Source organism: Aphelocoma coerulescens, chromosome 21 (assembly GCF_041296385.1).
Source record: "Aphelocoma coerulescens isolate FSJ_1873_10779 chromosome 21, UR_Acoe_1.0, whole genome shotgun sequence".
In the NCBI taxonomy this organism is placed as follows: Eukaryota; Metazoa; Chordata; class Aves; order Passeriformes; family Corvidae; genus Aphelocoma; species Aphelocoma coerulescens.
In genome coordinates, this window is record NC_091034.1 from 4,524,269 (window position 1) to 4,541,127 (window position 16,859).

Consider the following 16,859-nt stretch of genomic DNA (forward strand, 5'->3'; position numbering starts at 1 on the left):
CTGGCAGGCGATTTTAACCACCAATTTTAATTTGAAAATAATTGAATTGCTTACTTTTCAAAATTTCTGTGGTTTTGGTTTTCTGTTGTAATGGAAAGTTTTGCACTTCTTTATGTCTAACTTGGAGTTACATTGTGTGTAAGGACAAACTGAAATCTCCTTTAAAGGGTGTGTATTGAACTCTAAAAATAACCTGGAGAGAAACCTGGCTTTTAACTTTTCTTAGACGTGTTGCTGTGTAAGAAAATGATATTTCAAAAGATGTTCCCTTGGAAGAACATAAGTGGTTGGGTTTGGTCAGAATTTGGAAGAATTTGCCTTGAGAAGGAAGGTATGTAATTACCTATGGGGGTGCACAGGTGTGAGGGAAAGCAGACAAGTTTGTGCATGATAGCAAAAGATGGTGAATTTAAAAACAAATAGGGGATTTTTTGGAATCATTTAGTGTAAGGAAGTTCAGCTTGGGTATACATTTGAACTGAGATTGTATGTCTAGAATAGGGCAGAAGTTGGACTTCCCTTGCTTCGAGTCAGGTTTTCAGGCTTTCTTCTTGAAATCACAATCAACTGAAGCATAAAATTAAAATTTTTAAGTAAACATCTTTGATTTTCACTTTCACTTTGGGACTCTTAGTTTAAAATTTGAAGTGCAATAAAGCACTGTTGTGACCTGTACCTGTCCTTGTTGAGTCTGTCAGGGCAATAGTGATGGAAGTGTTCTGCTGACTTTGACCTGGGGAAAAATGATGTGGTATATGTTCTGGTAAAGTAAAATTCCTTTTCTATAAATAAGTATTTTAAAGCCTGATACGGACTGTCCTGAGAGAATAGACCATGACTCTTCTAGTTTCTGATGTAACTGTGGGTTTGTGTGTCCAGGTCGGAGGGTCTGGGACCTGGGGTGGGAGCCTGGATGCCGCTTCCAGTTGACATTATCTATTTCCTGCTTAAATGAACTCACACGGTAAGTCGGAACAAGGCAAAAAAATCCTCTTGCCTTCAGAAGTGGCTCTTGGTAATTGCAGTGTGGGTGGAATGTCGTTTTCTTTTCTCATAGCTTACTAAAGCACGTCTCTGGTTTTGTGTCTGGTCGCTGATGCTCTTCTGCCTCTTTGCACAGTTACAGGCTCCGCATGGCCTCTAGATGTCCCTCCTCCTCCTCGCATAACCCCAGCACCAGGCAGTGCAAGAAATCCAGCTCCACCACATCCCACTTCTTCAAGGAATAGACCCTGGGCATGTCTGACCAAAGCAGGTACAGCCAGAGAGCCCCGGGAGGATGCGCAGCGCTCCCTTCTCCTGTGCTCCCAAACCCTTCCGTGTTTCTGTGGGCAAGGAGTGCAAGGCACTTTGGAGATATGAGCCAAGCCTCAGAAAACCCACAGTGTCACTGCTCTTGTAACTGGTGCAGTTGTGGTTTGGGGGAAGGCTGAGATGCTGAGATCTGGATGAGCCATAGAAAAGCTGCATTCCCTTCCACGCTGGAAGTGATGCTTCCTGTCCAAGACTGTGAGACCACCGAGATGCTCGTGCCATTGCTGGCTGCTCTGTCTCATTCCTGGGGTGGAGAGTCTCCAGGATTTGTTCCCTTTGGAGCTTTTTCCTAGCAATAATCTCCTCTTGAAATATGTGATGTACTAATTCCAAAGGGATAAGGTATTCTCTAGTCATGGGTACTTAACATACTGTGGATCAAAAGGATTGTGTTAGGGTAGTCAGCCCTTTACCCCTCATAGAAGGTTTAAGGAGAGTTTTGCTCATGATCTTTTAAGACCTGAGGTGTTGCTCCTCTGGATCCTGGGGACCTTGAAGATAATTTTTGTAAGGATGGGTTTTATCTCTGTCTGGGAATGAGTGATGTTTGTATCTGATTGTAATAGTGGGCCAAGTGCTTTGGGGTCTTTTAGGCTGAATGGGTGAACCCTGAACAAATATTAACTGCCCAAAAAAAACATATACTTGGGAATGTGCATTTTGCTGGCTGCTTTGGTGGCACACCACAAGCTCAAAGACCAGCATTACAATGCAAATTGCAGTGCTGTGATAACATGCAAAAACCTTAGTTGAGTTTGTGGTGAGATAAACTGTGTAATGAAGCACTGTAGGCTTGGGCAACTAATGACCCATCCCCATGTGTTGGTGAGGCTGAGTTGGTTTTCTGTTGGTTTAAACAAGACACTGTTTTCTGCTCCTTCATTTCCCCACCATTAACTTGCAGATTAGAATCTCCTTTATACTGATGTAACAGCTAAGGAACATGATACTTGAAATGTGTAAAGCTAAAGGTGAGAACGAGTACCAGCAAAATCAAGACACTGCAGCCTGAAGTTTTTTCTTAAAGTCATTCAAAAAACAACATTTGAGGGAATAGTTAGTAAACTAACTGAGGCTTTCTATCTCCTGAGTAATGGAGATGGTTGCTAATGAAATGTTAACATCCCTAGCTGTGGCACAGACCATTTAGTTGTGGGAAATCCAAGCAAAATTAAATCATGGATGTCTCTTCCCTGTACAGTGGTCACTGAATGACTTGTCCTGCTTCCAGCTCCATGGAACATGGAACTGTGACTCCTTAAACTATTTCTGATTAAATGCAACTCTCTGTGTACTTTCAGGTACCAGAAACTTCTGACTGGAAAAGGTGAGGTGAAGTGATCCTCAAGCATTATGCTCTCCTGCTTGGCTCAGATGTGGCGAGATGGGTTCCTCAGCAGACAACCGGGACAGTGGTTTCTTCTGCTGGAAGTGATGATGTGCTTCTGTCATCTCACCCTTCCTTCCAAGGGAGGGAGCACAGAGCAGGCTCCTGCTTTCTCCAGTGAATGATGAACTGTGGATGCTGGGGACAGGGTGATCTTGGGGCCCACCAATGCGTGGAGCCCACGTGCCAGCATGGAGAACAGCATGGATAAGTGTTCAGACATCCTCAAACTACCCGTGCTCAGAGGGTGGATGGGTCTGGATGAGTCTCCTCTTTCTGGGAGAACATAGAGGGTTTAACATACTATGCAATTAAACTCTGGTAAGACTGTTACATCCTTTTAGTTTCTGCTTTACATTCTAACGGGTAAAGAACTGGGCATCCCACAAAAAAACACTGAAGGGAGAGGTAGGTTTTCCTGAGGTTTCCACATGTGAAGTCTGTGGGTACCCCAGTCTCTTGACTTTGTACCATTAGCTTTAAGGGGCAGATGCTGTTGCTTCTGAAGTGCACCAGGAGCTGTGTTTTTTGGGAAGATCACCTGTTACATGATCTCTGTGAAATGCACTGATAGCCCAGTTCCATGAAGGGACAAGCATCCATTTCTCAAAAGCTGCCATAACTTGTGTTGCCAGTCTGGTACTGTTTAGAGTCAGGATTTATTTATTTAGGGACAGTATCAAACACAGGTGTTGCTGTGCAGTATCAGGCCAGACTTGTCCCTAAATACAGCATTTGTCCTTAAAGCACCTGTGTTTGTGTCTCTAGACACGCGTTTAGTTTCAGGCGTCCTGTCCAGAGGCCATCCATGAGGACAGCCAGTAAAGGCTAATTCCAGAAACAAACAGTTCAGCTGGTAAAATGCAGGGCAGAAAGGTCTCTTACCTCTTTCTTACCCTCAAATGGGGTCAATCACACCCAGGTGCATTGTCTGCCAGTTCTGGGCAGAACTTCTGCCCAGTTCACTCGTGAGGTGAAGGGTTCCTTCTGCCAACACGTGATTTTCCAGGATCCCTGCTAATGCAGCATCTAGGTTTGGAATTTTTTAAGGAGGCCAAAGGGGTTGATTGTCCTATTTCCCTCTTGTTTCAGTCAATTTATTCCTGTCCTTGACTTTGCACTCCACACAGATAAGCACAGATCTGTGTATGCACACGTTAGTTAAGAAAAAACAAGTGCCCGGTTGATACTCCTTCCCACCACCCTGAAAAAGTCGAAAAAAAGGATCAATTTTATATATATATATCTTCATATGTAGATATATATATGACAGATAAAAATATATATGTATGGAATTGCTGAAAACAGTTAATTTTGTATAGTTTTGATGAAAATCAAATTGTTCAAAATGAATACAAAAGCTTTAAAGAAGAAACATTGTTCACCATAAAAATGTTTCAGGTGCATGTTGTTTGAGTTGGAAAGAAAAGGTTTTCAGGATCTTGTATTATCTCACTACAGATTTTTTGGATAAACCCCTCTTGGAGGCTTTCTAAGTGCAATTGTGGTTTGGGGAAAGGCTGAGATACTGAGAACTGGATGAGCCATAAATGCTGCATCCCCTTCCATGTTGGAAGACTGTGAGACCACCAAGATGCTCGTGCCATTGCTGGCTGCTCTGTCTCATTCCTGGGGTGGAGAGTCTCTAGGGTTTGTTCCCTTTGGAGTTTTTTGCCAGCAATAATCTCCTCTTGAAATAGATGTACTAATTGCAAACAAAGGCTGGAATTTTTCACAGCATGCCTTGGAAGACTGGGATTCTCATTAGTCATTCAAACTAGTTGGAAGTGAGTATCCAGATCTGCTAGGCAGCTTGGTAAATTTTGGTCAAATAGCACAAAAAATTGAGTTTCCTGGCCTTATGTCTATGTCCAAGCAGCTGGTGTGCACACACAGCTTTCTGATCAGTTTGTCTCGCTTTGGTTTTGCACATTATCTTTTTATTTTCCCTCCACATTTTCTCCTTCCTCTCATCATGTGATATTAGTATGGTAGACCCTATTCTTTCAGACAGGAATGCTCTTCCTGTGTGTCTGGAGAGTATCTAGATCACTTGGAAAATGAGTATACAGTGTTTATAAACCTAAGATACTCTGACGTAGAGCACCAGTATTATTGGTGATTGATTGATTATGATTGATTTTCCCAGTGCAGTTTTGTAGGACACCTTGTCAAAGATCACAGTTAGTGTATAAATTATCACTAGTCACTTGAGGATTGTTGCTGAGGAAGTTTTCTTGCCATATAGCCCAAATACTACTTTAAACAATCGGTTCTCCTCAGACCCACTCAACTTCCAGTCAGATAAATTAAGTACAGAGTTCTGGCACGGATGCTGCCCAGTTTAGTGCCTTTAAGGCATTCCAGTGAGGTTACCAGAGGTCACTTCTGTGTAATTTATTTTTGCTTCTTTTTTTAGAGTGGCATCAGCTACAATAACTGACAGACTCAAGGAGAGAAGTGTGTACATTGTTGTGATATAGGAACGTTTTTCCCAGAGAAATTCTGGTTTATCACACAAGCCTGTAAATATGTACTTACAATTTTAAAAGCACGTCTTTATGTCCCTGGTTGTAAATGCTCTGTTTTTAAAGTTTTATAATGTGTGACTCAACCAAGAGACCACAGTCCACAGCTTTATATTGTACTGGTCTGTTTGAAGGGTCCATTACAGTCTAAGCTGTAGCAGAAAAATATCCACACCACCGACAAGAAGTAACCCATGGTTGCACCAGACTTCATCGTTTTTCCTCAGATAACAAATGCAGTTTTTCTGGGAAGGTGGGGGGCGGGTGGGGGGGGGGTGATTTTTCTTGCAGAAAAAAGCATCAGTTCAAAATGGTGTCATTTCTCTGGACCAGTGAGGAGATTTCATTCACAGTGAATTCAGGAAAAGTATGCCATTTTTTTCCCAAGGCAGAATTTCACAGTTTTGCAGCAAATTTTTAACCTCCCCCGTGCCTGCTGATGAAACGTGAAATTTTGCCCTTGAGTAATATCACAAGTTCTTGTGAAAATTCAAGGAGAGGGTGGGGAAAAAGCTCAGGTTTTGCATGTAGAATTTGCAAGGACAACACTGGCAGCTCTGCAGTGCTCTCATGGCAATGCTGATACTGAGAAGTTTATTAAAAATAAACTGTGTGGAGAAGTGGTGGGACCTGCTTGCTGCTTGGGTTCTGAACACTGCTCTGGAAGACTGAAAGCTCTGTTGTCTGTCTGCCATGTAAAGAAAAAGAACAACAATAAATTAATGTGGAAAACCACATTATGGAAATATTTATTGTTATTTCAGCCAAGGAGGTCTTAAAAACGGAGATTGAGTGTGTTCTAGCTCTGACACAACAGGAAGGTTTGGGGTTCTCCTGGTGGGTGGCAGGAGAGGAGGAAGGAGATGGAAGTGTCACCTTGGTCTGACAGGTTCTGTGCACAGACAGGGGTTCTCCTGACAGCTCCACCCAAGGTCTGCACACCTGGAGAAGCAGCACATGAGCCTTTTGCAGTGTGGCCTCTCCATTCAAATCCAAACCTTCTGCTGAGGTGTGTCAGTATTGTGGAACTTCAAGGCTGCTGTCCTCAGCCAGGAGGGACGTGTTTGGGCCGGGCGTGCAGTGGGAGCGTTGGTTGTTTTCCTTCCTAGGAGTGGTCCCTGTTTCATACATCGTGTGCCATCACAGCACACTGAGGCACTTTATGCTTTCTTCAGGGCCATGGGACTCGGCACTTTTAATAGAATCCAAAAATGGTTTGGGCTGGAGGGACCCTAAAGCTCATCCCATTCTCTGCCTGCCATGGGCAGGGACACCTTCCACTGTCCCAGGTTGCTCCAAGCCCTGTCCAGCCTGGCCTTGGGCACTGCCAGGGATGGGGCAGCTGCAGCTTCTCTGTGCACCCTGTGCCAGGGCCTCCCCACCCCCACTGTGCAAGCCTTCTTTAAAGCTACTCTAAATGGACCGTCCCAGTTTAAAACCCCGTAAGGGAGTCACTGAGGGTGATGGGCAGCCATTGTCATGGCTGCATTAATCCAGCCACATCCCTTAAAGACAACAGCAGATACAATGAATAGGTTTGGGAACAGCTGAATTATTTATATTAATATTAATTCCACATAGGCTAAAAATGGCTCTTTCACCCCAGAAAATCTGAAGGTTCCTTATGCATTATAAATCTGATCTGTTAGAGAAAAGCCACTGTTGTCGCTGTCGCCCGTCAGTGCCTGCAGCAGCCTAGCAGGCAGCCAGGCTCCTCTGGCAGTGTCACAGCCTGTTTGGCTTTCAGTAAATGCCACCCAGTTTCAGGTAAGTTTGACAGGATCAGATTGGGCTGAACTGTCCCTGCGTGAGAACCTTGAGAAATATTCTTTAAATAGCTATGTGCCTCCATTCTTCTGTCTGTGCTGTCACATGAAGCAGCATTAATTACTCCTTTTTATAAGAACTGTGGCTTTTTTAGGAGAAAGCTACATCCAAAAACAGGTAAGGAGGACCACTTTCTCATCATGAAGCTGCTGCCTGGAGGCTGTTCAGCTCTGTGAGTCGCGCTGCTGGCAGAAGGATGCAGACAACACAACACTGCCAGTGGCTGCATCCCCTCCCAAAGTCCCAGTTACCGAATCCAGGGGCCTGTTTCAGTCTTTGGTGCCAGTGCTGATTGTAAATGCTCTTCCAAGGCTATGGGACATAGAGAACTGTGTGTGCTCAAGAGTGGACACAGAGGACACGAGTCCATTCTGCCTGAGCTCATCTGAGATGCCGCGGGAGAGTGGCAGAAATAGAGCTGCACATCCAGCACTGCTGAGTAACATTTTCTGGGGTTGCGAGCAGTGCAGCCTTTCCCTGGGCTCACACCCAGCCAAGATCACTGCTCAGAAGCTGCTGCAGTGCTGTGACACACCGGGGATGCTCCAGCCCCAAGGGCACTGACAGAAATAGTGCTGAGCCTCCTGGTGCGAGGGACATTTCCAGTGGTGCAGGGATGAGCTCACCTGGAAGTGGCAGCGGAGCACATTCTGACCTGCTGGTTGTGGGCAATCTTCAGTTATTCTCTAGTGAGGAGGAGGAGGGGCACTGACAGGTGCTGGGGGTAGGGGACAATTTCAGGCTGTGCTGCATTTGGTTCGTATCCAGCATTGCAGCTGCCTTGGAAGAAGGGGCAGTTGTTAAAAACCAGTTCTGGGCATATTATCTTAGATAGGATATGCTAATGCAAATAGGGCCACCCCCCCTTTCTGTACTGCTCTGCTAAGTTTTGGGTCACCCTGACTCCAGCAGCACTTTGCAGGGTTGGTTTCCTGTTGATGTTTTTGTCCTTGTGTGCCAGTGTGAGTGGCTGTGAGAAGAGCTGCGTGAGGGGGTATTAACTCCAGGCTCATCTCCTTGCCCAAAGTCAGCTTTTCTGGGCCTCTACACTCCTCCAGCTGAAGCTCTGGGGAATAGACAGTGTGAGGAGAGGCACTGCTTCAGAAATTCTGTACTATAAAACCTATTGCTCATGGTTAAACTCACATCTTGCCATCTGCACAATGTATTTACTCTCTTGTATATTGAATTTTCCTACAGATGAAGTGTTTAACTGACAGAACTGACAGACTCCCTGAACTTCTTTCTTGGGTTTGTCTATCATGTGCAGTGATTCAGGCTTACCTGGGGTGTATTGATTCAGGAATGCTTCTTAATTTGACCTTCAGAAGTGAAATATCCAAACTATTTCCTGTAGTACTCTGTCTTAGTAGATTCTGTACCTGAGTTCAGCTTCTCTTTGTGACCAGCACCAACTGATTAGAGTCCTTTCAGAGTTGGTATTTCTTTTCTAGAAGGATATTTATATATTAATTAAGCCATACTAAAGCCTTACTTTTGATAAACTAAAATATTCTCTAAGTCCTTTAGGGCTTTTTCCTTCTGCACCACTTACGTCATTTTCTTCTGTGCCTTTCAAACTTTTATTTTTCTTGGAAAGAATAAAACTCAACCAAACAAAATTCTCTTTCAGCCAAGAGCTGCTGAAGATGTAATCTGAAGGAAGGCAGAAATATATTTAATTGCTGCCTCTGATGCCAAACCTTAAGTGCTTTGCTTCAAAGTGGGTTCTACAAAACTCCATTTGTCTTGCACGACACAGGCATCAGAATTGCAAAAACCTTCCAGAGCTGATGTCAGTGGTGTGGTCTAAGGAGGAATAATCACATCCATAATCCCCATGCATCCAGCCAGTGATTCCACCAGCCTTCCTTGTGACAATGCTGTGCTGGAAAAAAGGGCAAAACTCCTTACCTGCTATTTTTCCTCCCAGAGTCTCTGTCTTGCACCAGTGAAATGCTGATTTTTGACACAACAAATGAGTTCTCACTTGCTACCATTCATAGCTGATGACATCTCATTAAGGATAATTTCTGAATGTTCTTTCCTGAGCCCTCCCCCATTCCCAAATCCTTTGATGCAAAGAGCATTGTTGTGAATAACCCCATTTCTTGCACAGGGTATTTCTAGAGCTATGAAGTACCACAGTAATGAAACATCTGTTCTCATGATACAATGACTTTAGCCGAGCTTCTTCTCTCCCTTTCATGCATTTTCCTGTGGCACATTGTTTGTTCAGTGGGATAATTGGATACGGAAGAGAAGCAGATCTCCATTGAGCTGCATTTTCCAAGGCTCTTCTGTCCCCATGTGAACTGTTCCGTGCTGCTGCCAGCATGGGCTGGGGGTGGGAGGTGCACAGAGCTTCTCCCTTTGCATTTTGGGGCCTCTGATCATCAGTGGGGAGGAAAGGAGCTGCTACAGCCACATGAAATGACCTGGGGAGATCTCTCAGCAGTCATTCCAGGCCAAGGGCCGATAAAGGAGCATTAGATGGACTTTTTCTGTCACTTGGTTGTTTGATGGTAGCTCAGCTGTGGTGTTTTTCAGCTGCTTGTGTTGCTGCATCTGGGTAAATCTTCTCATGAGCAAATCTGGCTCTAGCAGTGGACTCATTTGCAGAAAAAGCTCCCACTCAGTGAGGGGTAGGGGTTGTCTTCCTTCTGCTTTCACCTTCCTCCTGCACTTCCAGGGCAGTGAATGCACAGATTTCATTCACTGTGTGCAAACACAGCTCCTCTAAATTGAGCTCCAGCATCTTAACAAGGGGCACATTATTCCTAGCACTCATATATTTCCTTTTCACCTAGAAAGAGAAGCCTTGAGTCAGGTTATGTGTTCTGCTAGTAGTTATTTTCTGTGCAGGGTCAGTTGCTGGACTTCACAATGGCACCAGCAGAACTGGAGGGACTTAAGGAATCTTGTACATGCTAAATAGACCTCAGGGTGTTGTGGTAAGCACAGAAGCCCAGAGGAGGAAATCTGGCATTGGATCATGTGTGGGACTGGGCACAGCAACACAGGTGTCAGCTGTGAGGAAAATCCAGAGGAGCTGCAGTGAGGTGGAAAATGTCACTTCTGTACCTCAGAGAGGGTCATTTCTTAGGAGCAAAATGTACTGAGCTAAACTGATCATCCCTTGGAGTGTGTCCAGAGTGAAGGGAAAGCACTGCTGAGCTCCTGTGCTCTGGATCTGCTCCCAGTGTCACCAGGAGAGAAGGTTGTGGATGTGGACACAACTCCCAGACCAGCCCAAACAAGAGGGCTTGTTTTCTTGCTTTCTGGTTTTTAGGGATGTGGACTGGCTGGATCCAATGGCAGGAAGCTGTGAGCAGTGGTGTGAAATGGAGCTTGGCCTCTTGTGTTGTGTCTCCTCTGCGCTGGGCTGGACACAGAGCCCCACGGGGAGCTCAGACCCTGCAGGAGCTCCTCCAGAGAACCTTCTGCAAATCGAACAGCAAACAGCCTTTAACAGGTCCCCAATTTACTCCCTCTCTGGGAAGCTTTCTTATCCCCAGAGTGCCCCTCCCTCCAGTGACAAAGTCCTTAGCACCTGCAGAGGACAGGTTTTCTAAGATTATTGGGTTGTTTTGATGGTTAAAAACCTCCAGTGCAGTCTCCTAATGCACAATGGAATTGAGGAGAAGGAAAAATACATCTGTGAGTTCATCTGCAACACTAAAACCCCTGACACCTTGACGTTGGAAAAGTTTTGCTAAGGAAGTAGAGAAAAAAGATTTGCAAGTAGCCTTTGCATAATTTCCTTCCCCCCCCCCAAATTATGCTTTAATATTTCAGAGCTGGACGCAGCTCTGCGGTGGATTCTGCAGACAAGTTACCAAACAGCTCTGAGAGGATTTCCTGGCACATGGTCAGAGAGAGCAACAGGCACAGCTAGGGAGGAAGAAAACAGCCACAGGAATAAATACCTGAATGTTGAAGACACGTGGACCAAACAGCCCAATTTTTGCTTTCCTCCATGTGATAGACAAGAAGGTCAAGTTGAATCTCTTGTTTGTGTGAGGGCAGAAATTCTTCCTGTGTCTTTAGTGAAATAAACATGCAAAGTAGTCTCTGGTTTGTTTGTTTAGACTTTGGCATAGATGATCTGAGCCTAGAATCATATAAACCAATCCTAGACCAATTAAAAGATGCTTTAAAGAGCATCTAGTCTGACCTCTGGCCATGAGCAGGGACATCTCCAGCTTCCTTAGAATGCTCAGAGCCCCATCCAGCCTGACCTTGAACGTTCACAGGGACGGGGCAGCCACAGCTTCACCCTGTGCCAGGGCCTCACCAATCTCACTGTAAAATATTTCTTCCATAAGTAGATGTAATATCTGAGGGAGTAGATACAATAAACTGACCCAGCTGGGATTTTGTGGACAGCTCCCGGCTCGGTGCTCACAATGCTACCCCAGGAGCTGGGCTGCTGCAGCACAGACCACGAGACGTGACTTCAATTCCCACTGCTCGGAATTTTCCAGGTGTTCCTCAGCCTCTCTCTGCCGCCTTTGGCTGCAGAGATGCAGGAAAATAATCGTCCTGTCTCCCCCGGGTTTGGTTGTGTCTGCAGGTGCCTCTCATTCTCTGCCCTGGGCTTTCTGCTGCTGTAATCTGACAGTTTCTAATTTCCACCAGGGTCACAGTGTGTTCTCCTAGCCATGCGGTAACGTTTCTTCCCAGCAGACTTCCCAAAAAAAGCTCTGATGACTCATGGAGGACAAATTTATGCAGAGCTCCCGTAGTCAGCATCATTTGCATTGGCAGAGGGAGTTTTTGAAATAAAGATGAATCAGCGCTGTCAGACTTTGCTGGGAGTTAACTCTTGGCCCCCTTTCCCTGGAAACAGCCCTGGCTGGTGCTTACACTGAAGGAATTCCAGCCAGGCATCCCTGCGGGATGCAGAGCCACGGGCACCGCGGGCAGGTTGGAGAGCCAGTGCTCGCGTCTTTCCCCGTTTCCCTGGAGCATCCCTGCGGGCAGGCGGGCGGGAGGGGGTTAAGGTAGCCGGGAGGGGGTTAAGGCAGGCGGTTCGCTGCTCCCTGCCTGAGCTGGGGCCACCGAGAGCTTCCAGAAGCGCTCCGGGAGCAGCCGCTGCATCCGGGCAGAGGGAGGAGGGCCGGGCAGCCACTGCAGCAGGGCAGAGGATGTTACTTAACGTGGCTCCAGTCTCCTCCCCCTCGCCGGAGTGGCTGAGGGAAGGGGGGAGCGGGCTGTAGGGAAGGGACAAGCGGCGGGGAGTGATGCCGGGAGCCCCCGGAGCCCAGCCCGCCCGCCGCAGCCTCGGCGCGGCCGGTCCCACCCGCGGCTGCATCCGCTGGAAGCCTCCTCTGACCTCCTGAGGTGCAGCTCGGGCTCCAAGCCCCGGGAAGAGGCGGAGAAAGATCTTTCCGGTGCTCCGGCATCCCCGGTGCCCTCGCAGCGGGTGGGCTGGAAGGACGGAGGCTCCGCACCCCGGCGTGGGAAAACTCCCGTGTTCCTGGGGGAGATGTGTCCGAGCCCACGGGCCAGGTAGCCGCTGGGTTTGGACATCTCGGGAGAAGAAAAGAGCCTCATGACTTTGCTCTGACCACGGCAGATACCCCAGAAAGGGCCAATCCTCAGTGCCTGGTGCTAATTTGCGCCTGAAGCCACTAGACCTGCCCAGGACACACGAGAACCTCCTGGGAGAGGCACAGACGTTTGGTTTTCTCAATGAAAATACAGATGACACTCAACTGAAAACATGTGTGCTGTTCCTCTCCCTTGAGAAGAGGGAAAGGAGCATCCTGGGATTTCGGGAAGAGGCACCAGCGTTCCTCCCTGGGTGGCTCCTCCTGCCCGCTGAGGAGCTGTGGGGGACAGGAGGTCTCGGGGCTCTGCTCCATGACAAACACTCAGGACTGCAGGGAAGCCATGGACTCCCCTCCGGTGACCTCCAGCCCTGCTGCAGGGCCCGTTACCTTCTCCCAAGTTTTTGGGCAGCAGTGCCAGCTCATGGAAGCAGGTAAGAGAGGAACATGCACAGGCACCACCTTGTCATCCTACATCCCACCTCCTGGTTTGCAATGTCCTTGCTGTCCCTTTCTTGTTCTGTTTCCCAAGTTCTTCCCTAAAATCTGGTATTTTCCAACGGGAAAATTGGGGTGACCCCTTTTGCATTTGCACACCTGCCTCAACTACCCCTGAAACCACTCAAAAGCTTTGTGCCCAATTATTTGCAAACAGGAGCAAGGGTTGGGATGACTCTGTGGGTTTGGGTTAACATGGGCTGGAACAAGCTGCTCTGTCCCTGATGGTGGAAGTTACTGTTTGGGTGTGAGCAAAACGTGTGGTGATTTTTGCATTTCAATACAAAGGCATTTAAAGTGGAAGTTGATTTGCTGCTTCGGAGGGTGGTTGCTGCAGCATGTGGCTCTCTGCTTTGGTATTCAGCTCTGTGAAGGACAAAGTGGTTTTTTTCCATGTCTTTCCCTGGCTGTTTGTGTTACTGTAGCACCTGGAAGCTCTGTTCCTTTTCCCAGGTGTTTTCATACATTTCTAACTCTCTACAGATGGGCCTGGTTATTTCTTATCTGTACCTTTTGGCTGTTAAGTAGGTGTGTGTAACATGACTAATCCCAAATTTTCCATGTTTGCCTCTTGCTCCTCACAGGTGCTCTGAAGCACCAGTCCATGAAGTGCCCCAGAGATGTGCACTCACATCCTCCTCCTTCATACCTGGTTCCCCAAGTTTAAGAGATTGGATAAGGGATTTTGCAAGATTTACTCCTATTTTCCTGTCCCTGCTGATAAGTCGTTCTGAGGAAGGATGTGTTTGTTTACTTAGAGCCGTGAAGAAACCTGGGTTTCTGCAGTGATGCCAGAACGACACTTGCCCTGAATTTTTAGGGCTTGTTTTACTGAGATTTACTGGTACTTTGTTATTACTGTTTGTGCTGGTGCGGATATCTTGGCAAATTTGTCCTGCAAAGTGTCCCATCCTTTTCCCTTCTCTTTTCTCTCTCTTCTATTAGCCAGTTCTGGAACTAATGATGTTTGGAATGTATGTTTCTACTTAGGTGGTGACATTAAAAATATTATGTACGAGAGTTTCCTGCAGATCTCTGTGGGACTTCTGCTCTGCCTCTGGTACTTTCACAGGTAGAGCTGGGAAGATGACTCGTTAGGTGACTAATTAGCTGACTGTTACTCAGTTAATCAAGTCTGAGATCATGCTACTGCCTCCAAGAAAATGTCAGGCAGATCTTCAAGAGGGTTTGGTGTTAAACTTTCCTATTATGTGTCCTGGGATCAGTCCAAAAGCAGTGGATCCATTGTGTCAGATCTTACCCAAAGAAGAGATGTAGGCGAAAGCCCTGGTCCTGGGTGAGTAGTTTGTTTCCCAAATTAGCAAGACCAACGAGGGGGGGAAACACAGGTGGTAGTCTTAGTTTGGTTTGGTTTCCTTTGCCTTTCTTAGAGGGAAATGTCCCAGAGGAAACCTCGGACTTCTGGATTTTCAAATCCCGCCTTAGTCAGTCAAACAGAAGATTTTCTTCCCTCTAGTGGATCACCTTGGTAGGATTTTCTAGATGTTTTTGCAGGTACAAGGTGAGATGTAACATAAGGATGGTTGCCATGGATGTCAGTGACATCCAAAGGGATCCTTATGGCAATGACAGTGCACACTCAGCACTCCTGAAAGCAGAACTTCAGCTGAAGTGTCTGTGGATGTGTCTGTGTTCATAGGCCTTGCAGTGTGGGCAGGAAGGATGCCCTAGGGAAGTGGGAGTGGGTACAGGTTTGGGACACCAAGCTCTGCTTCCTTACTTGTGCCCTGTGTCACTGAACTGACATTTGGGAGAGAGCCACAAAAGCTCTCAGTGTCAAGCAGGGCTGTGCAAATGCCTTTACAAACCATAAAACCAGACCTTGCTCCTGTGATTCCCTCAGCAACAATCTCTGAGGAGCTGTGAGGAGCCGAGTTCTGACCCAAACAGCCCAAATCTCACAAGAAAGATCTGTAGACACCCAGTACCACATCGTTGCCATTGGTGACATTTGGGCTCCTCAATGACGCTGGGATGTGCTTGAATGATAAAGGTGCTGGCCTTAATGAAATGTCAGATTTTGTGCCTGGAGAATTGCTGAGCTTGAGATAGATCACAGGCTTGATGGCACACTTTGATGTACCACCTGCAACAGTCTTGTGGTTTTTATAGCTTCTGCCTGTGGTGTAAGGACACTTCTCCTCCAAAGCACCTGTGAGAAGAGCTGGGCCCTGCTTGAAAAATGTGCTTTAGGCTGTGTGCAGTATTATCTGTTCTTGATGGAGAAATTAGAGGGTGTGTGATGCTCCCCTGCAAACATGTCCCCTTCTCCCAGTGCTGCTCCTCAGTAACTTGCTCTGAAAACTGAATACTTGAGTGTTTGGAAGTCAACTTGCCCCCTTGCCCCAACTTGCCCCCTGCTCCTTGTCCCCAGTAAGACTGTAAGATGTAAGACTTGAACAGTTGGGGTTCTTGTGCAGCTGATTCTGCTGCTGATTATTGGCTGATTATTCATGCATAGCTTATGGAGATTTCAGTAGTCACAGTGTCAGCCTGTGGGTGTGTTGGCACATGGGAGCCCTGCTCCAGAGCTGATTTGCCCTTTGCACAAGTCCTTGCTCCATATTTAACCTCTGGAGCAGCATTTGCTGGCACAGCACATGGGATGCTCTTTGGAAAGTTATTTTTCTACCTTCCCGTTTTATTCTGTTGCCTCTTACCTCACCAGCTGACTACATCTCCGCAACTTTGTTTGCTGGGATGTGTTGCTGGTGGTCACCAAGGGTGTTTATTTGCCCTGAGTGCAGGGAACAGTGGGGATGTGGAGGCTGCAGCTGGCTTAGCTCCCTGCTTTGAGAGTTCACTGACAAAACTCCAGTTTCCCAAGGCAGCAAATCCTTGCTGTTGCAGGTATTAAATTTGGCTGATGCCTGAAGGATCTGTCAGTGTCACCTGGGAACATGGTCACCTTTAGAGGGAGTGTAATTCTCAAAGGGGGGCTGTAATTCCTGCCTGGGAGCACTCAGGGAATAAGGTTTCTGTTTCCTTGGCAAACCATGCAGGGTGGGTGTTTTTCTGCCTTTTCCCGCCTAACTACACGGCTGATGATTTCCAAAAGGAGTAATTGGGAAAGAGGCTGGCTTCACAGCCCTGTCCTAAATCTTCTGATCCCAGAAGAAATTCCTGCCTGCCAGGCAGTGCTGGAGGATCTTTCTTGCTTGAAGCACAAATTCGGATCTGGCACAGGTTCGTGCTATAAATTTTGCTAATACCCGAATGAAAGACTCTAGTCATTCATTTTAGAAAGAAAAAAACAACAACAAAAAAAATGAGTCTGAAGGATTTATGATTGTCACTACCAAACTTAAAAATGAGGGTTACTAAGACTTTGAAGGGTATTTCCTGTCTGATCTCCCATGAAATATTGAATATACAGAGTAAGACCTGATCTCCAAGAGAGCTGAGCATTCTCTGTAAGAATTAGGCTTGGTAGAGAAACCATTTATTTTATATATGGGCAAATTCCAAGCAATTTGTTTGGCATAATGCAGTTTTCTGGACTTACTGCCATGCATTATTCTCTGACTCACTGCTCCATTAGATTAATTTTCATTTTCCTTCCATTCCTTGGCTCTCAGATGCTGCTGATTTGTCAGGCTCCCAATATTTTGTCTTTGTATCTTGCCAGTTAATTTTCCATTGGTTATGAAATAAGGAACTTGATTCAAGATGTGACCAGAATGAACAAGAAAGTAATTTGAAAATCATCCAGACCTTAGGATTTTGCAG

The 16,859-nt window shown here is 46.4% G+C and overlaps 1 protein-coding gene across 3 annotated transcripts in view; it reads left to right on the top strand.

Annotated features, from left to right (window-relative positions):
- PRDM2 (PR/SET domain 2) overlaps positions 1 to 5,455 on the top strand; it is a 64,898-nt gene extending 59,443 nt beyond the window's left edge. For all 3 annotated transcript variants that reach the window (XM_069034675.1, XM_069034676.1, XM_069034678.1), the window contains 2 exons: positions 1,121 to 1,255; positions 2,616 to 5,455. In XM_069034675.1, the coding sequence (XP_068890776.1) occupies positions 1,121 to 1,229 (109 nt within the window). In that variant the 3' untranslated portion in view covers positions 1,230 to 1,255; positions 2,616 to 5,455. The remainder of the gene's footprint in view (positions 1 to 1,120; positions 1,256 to 2,615) is intronic.
- Positions 5,456 to 16,859: the final 11,404 nt, after the last annotated feature.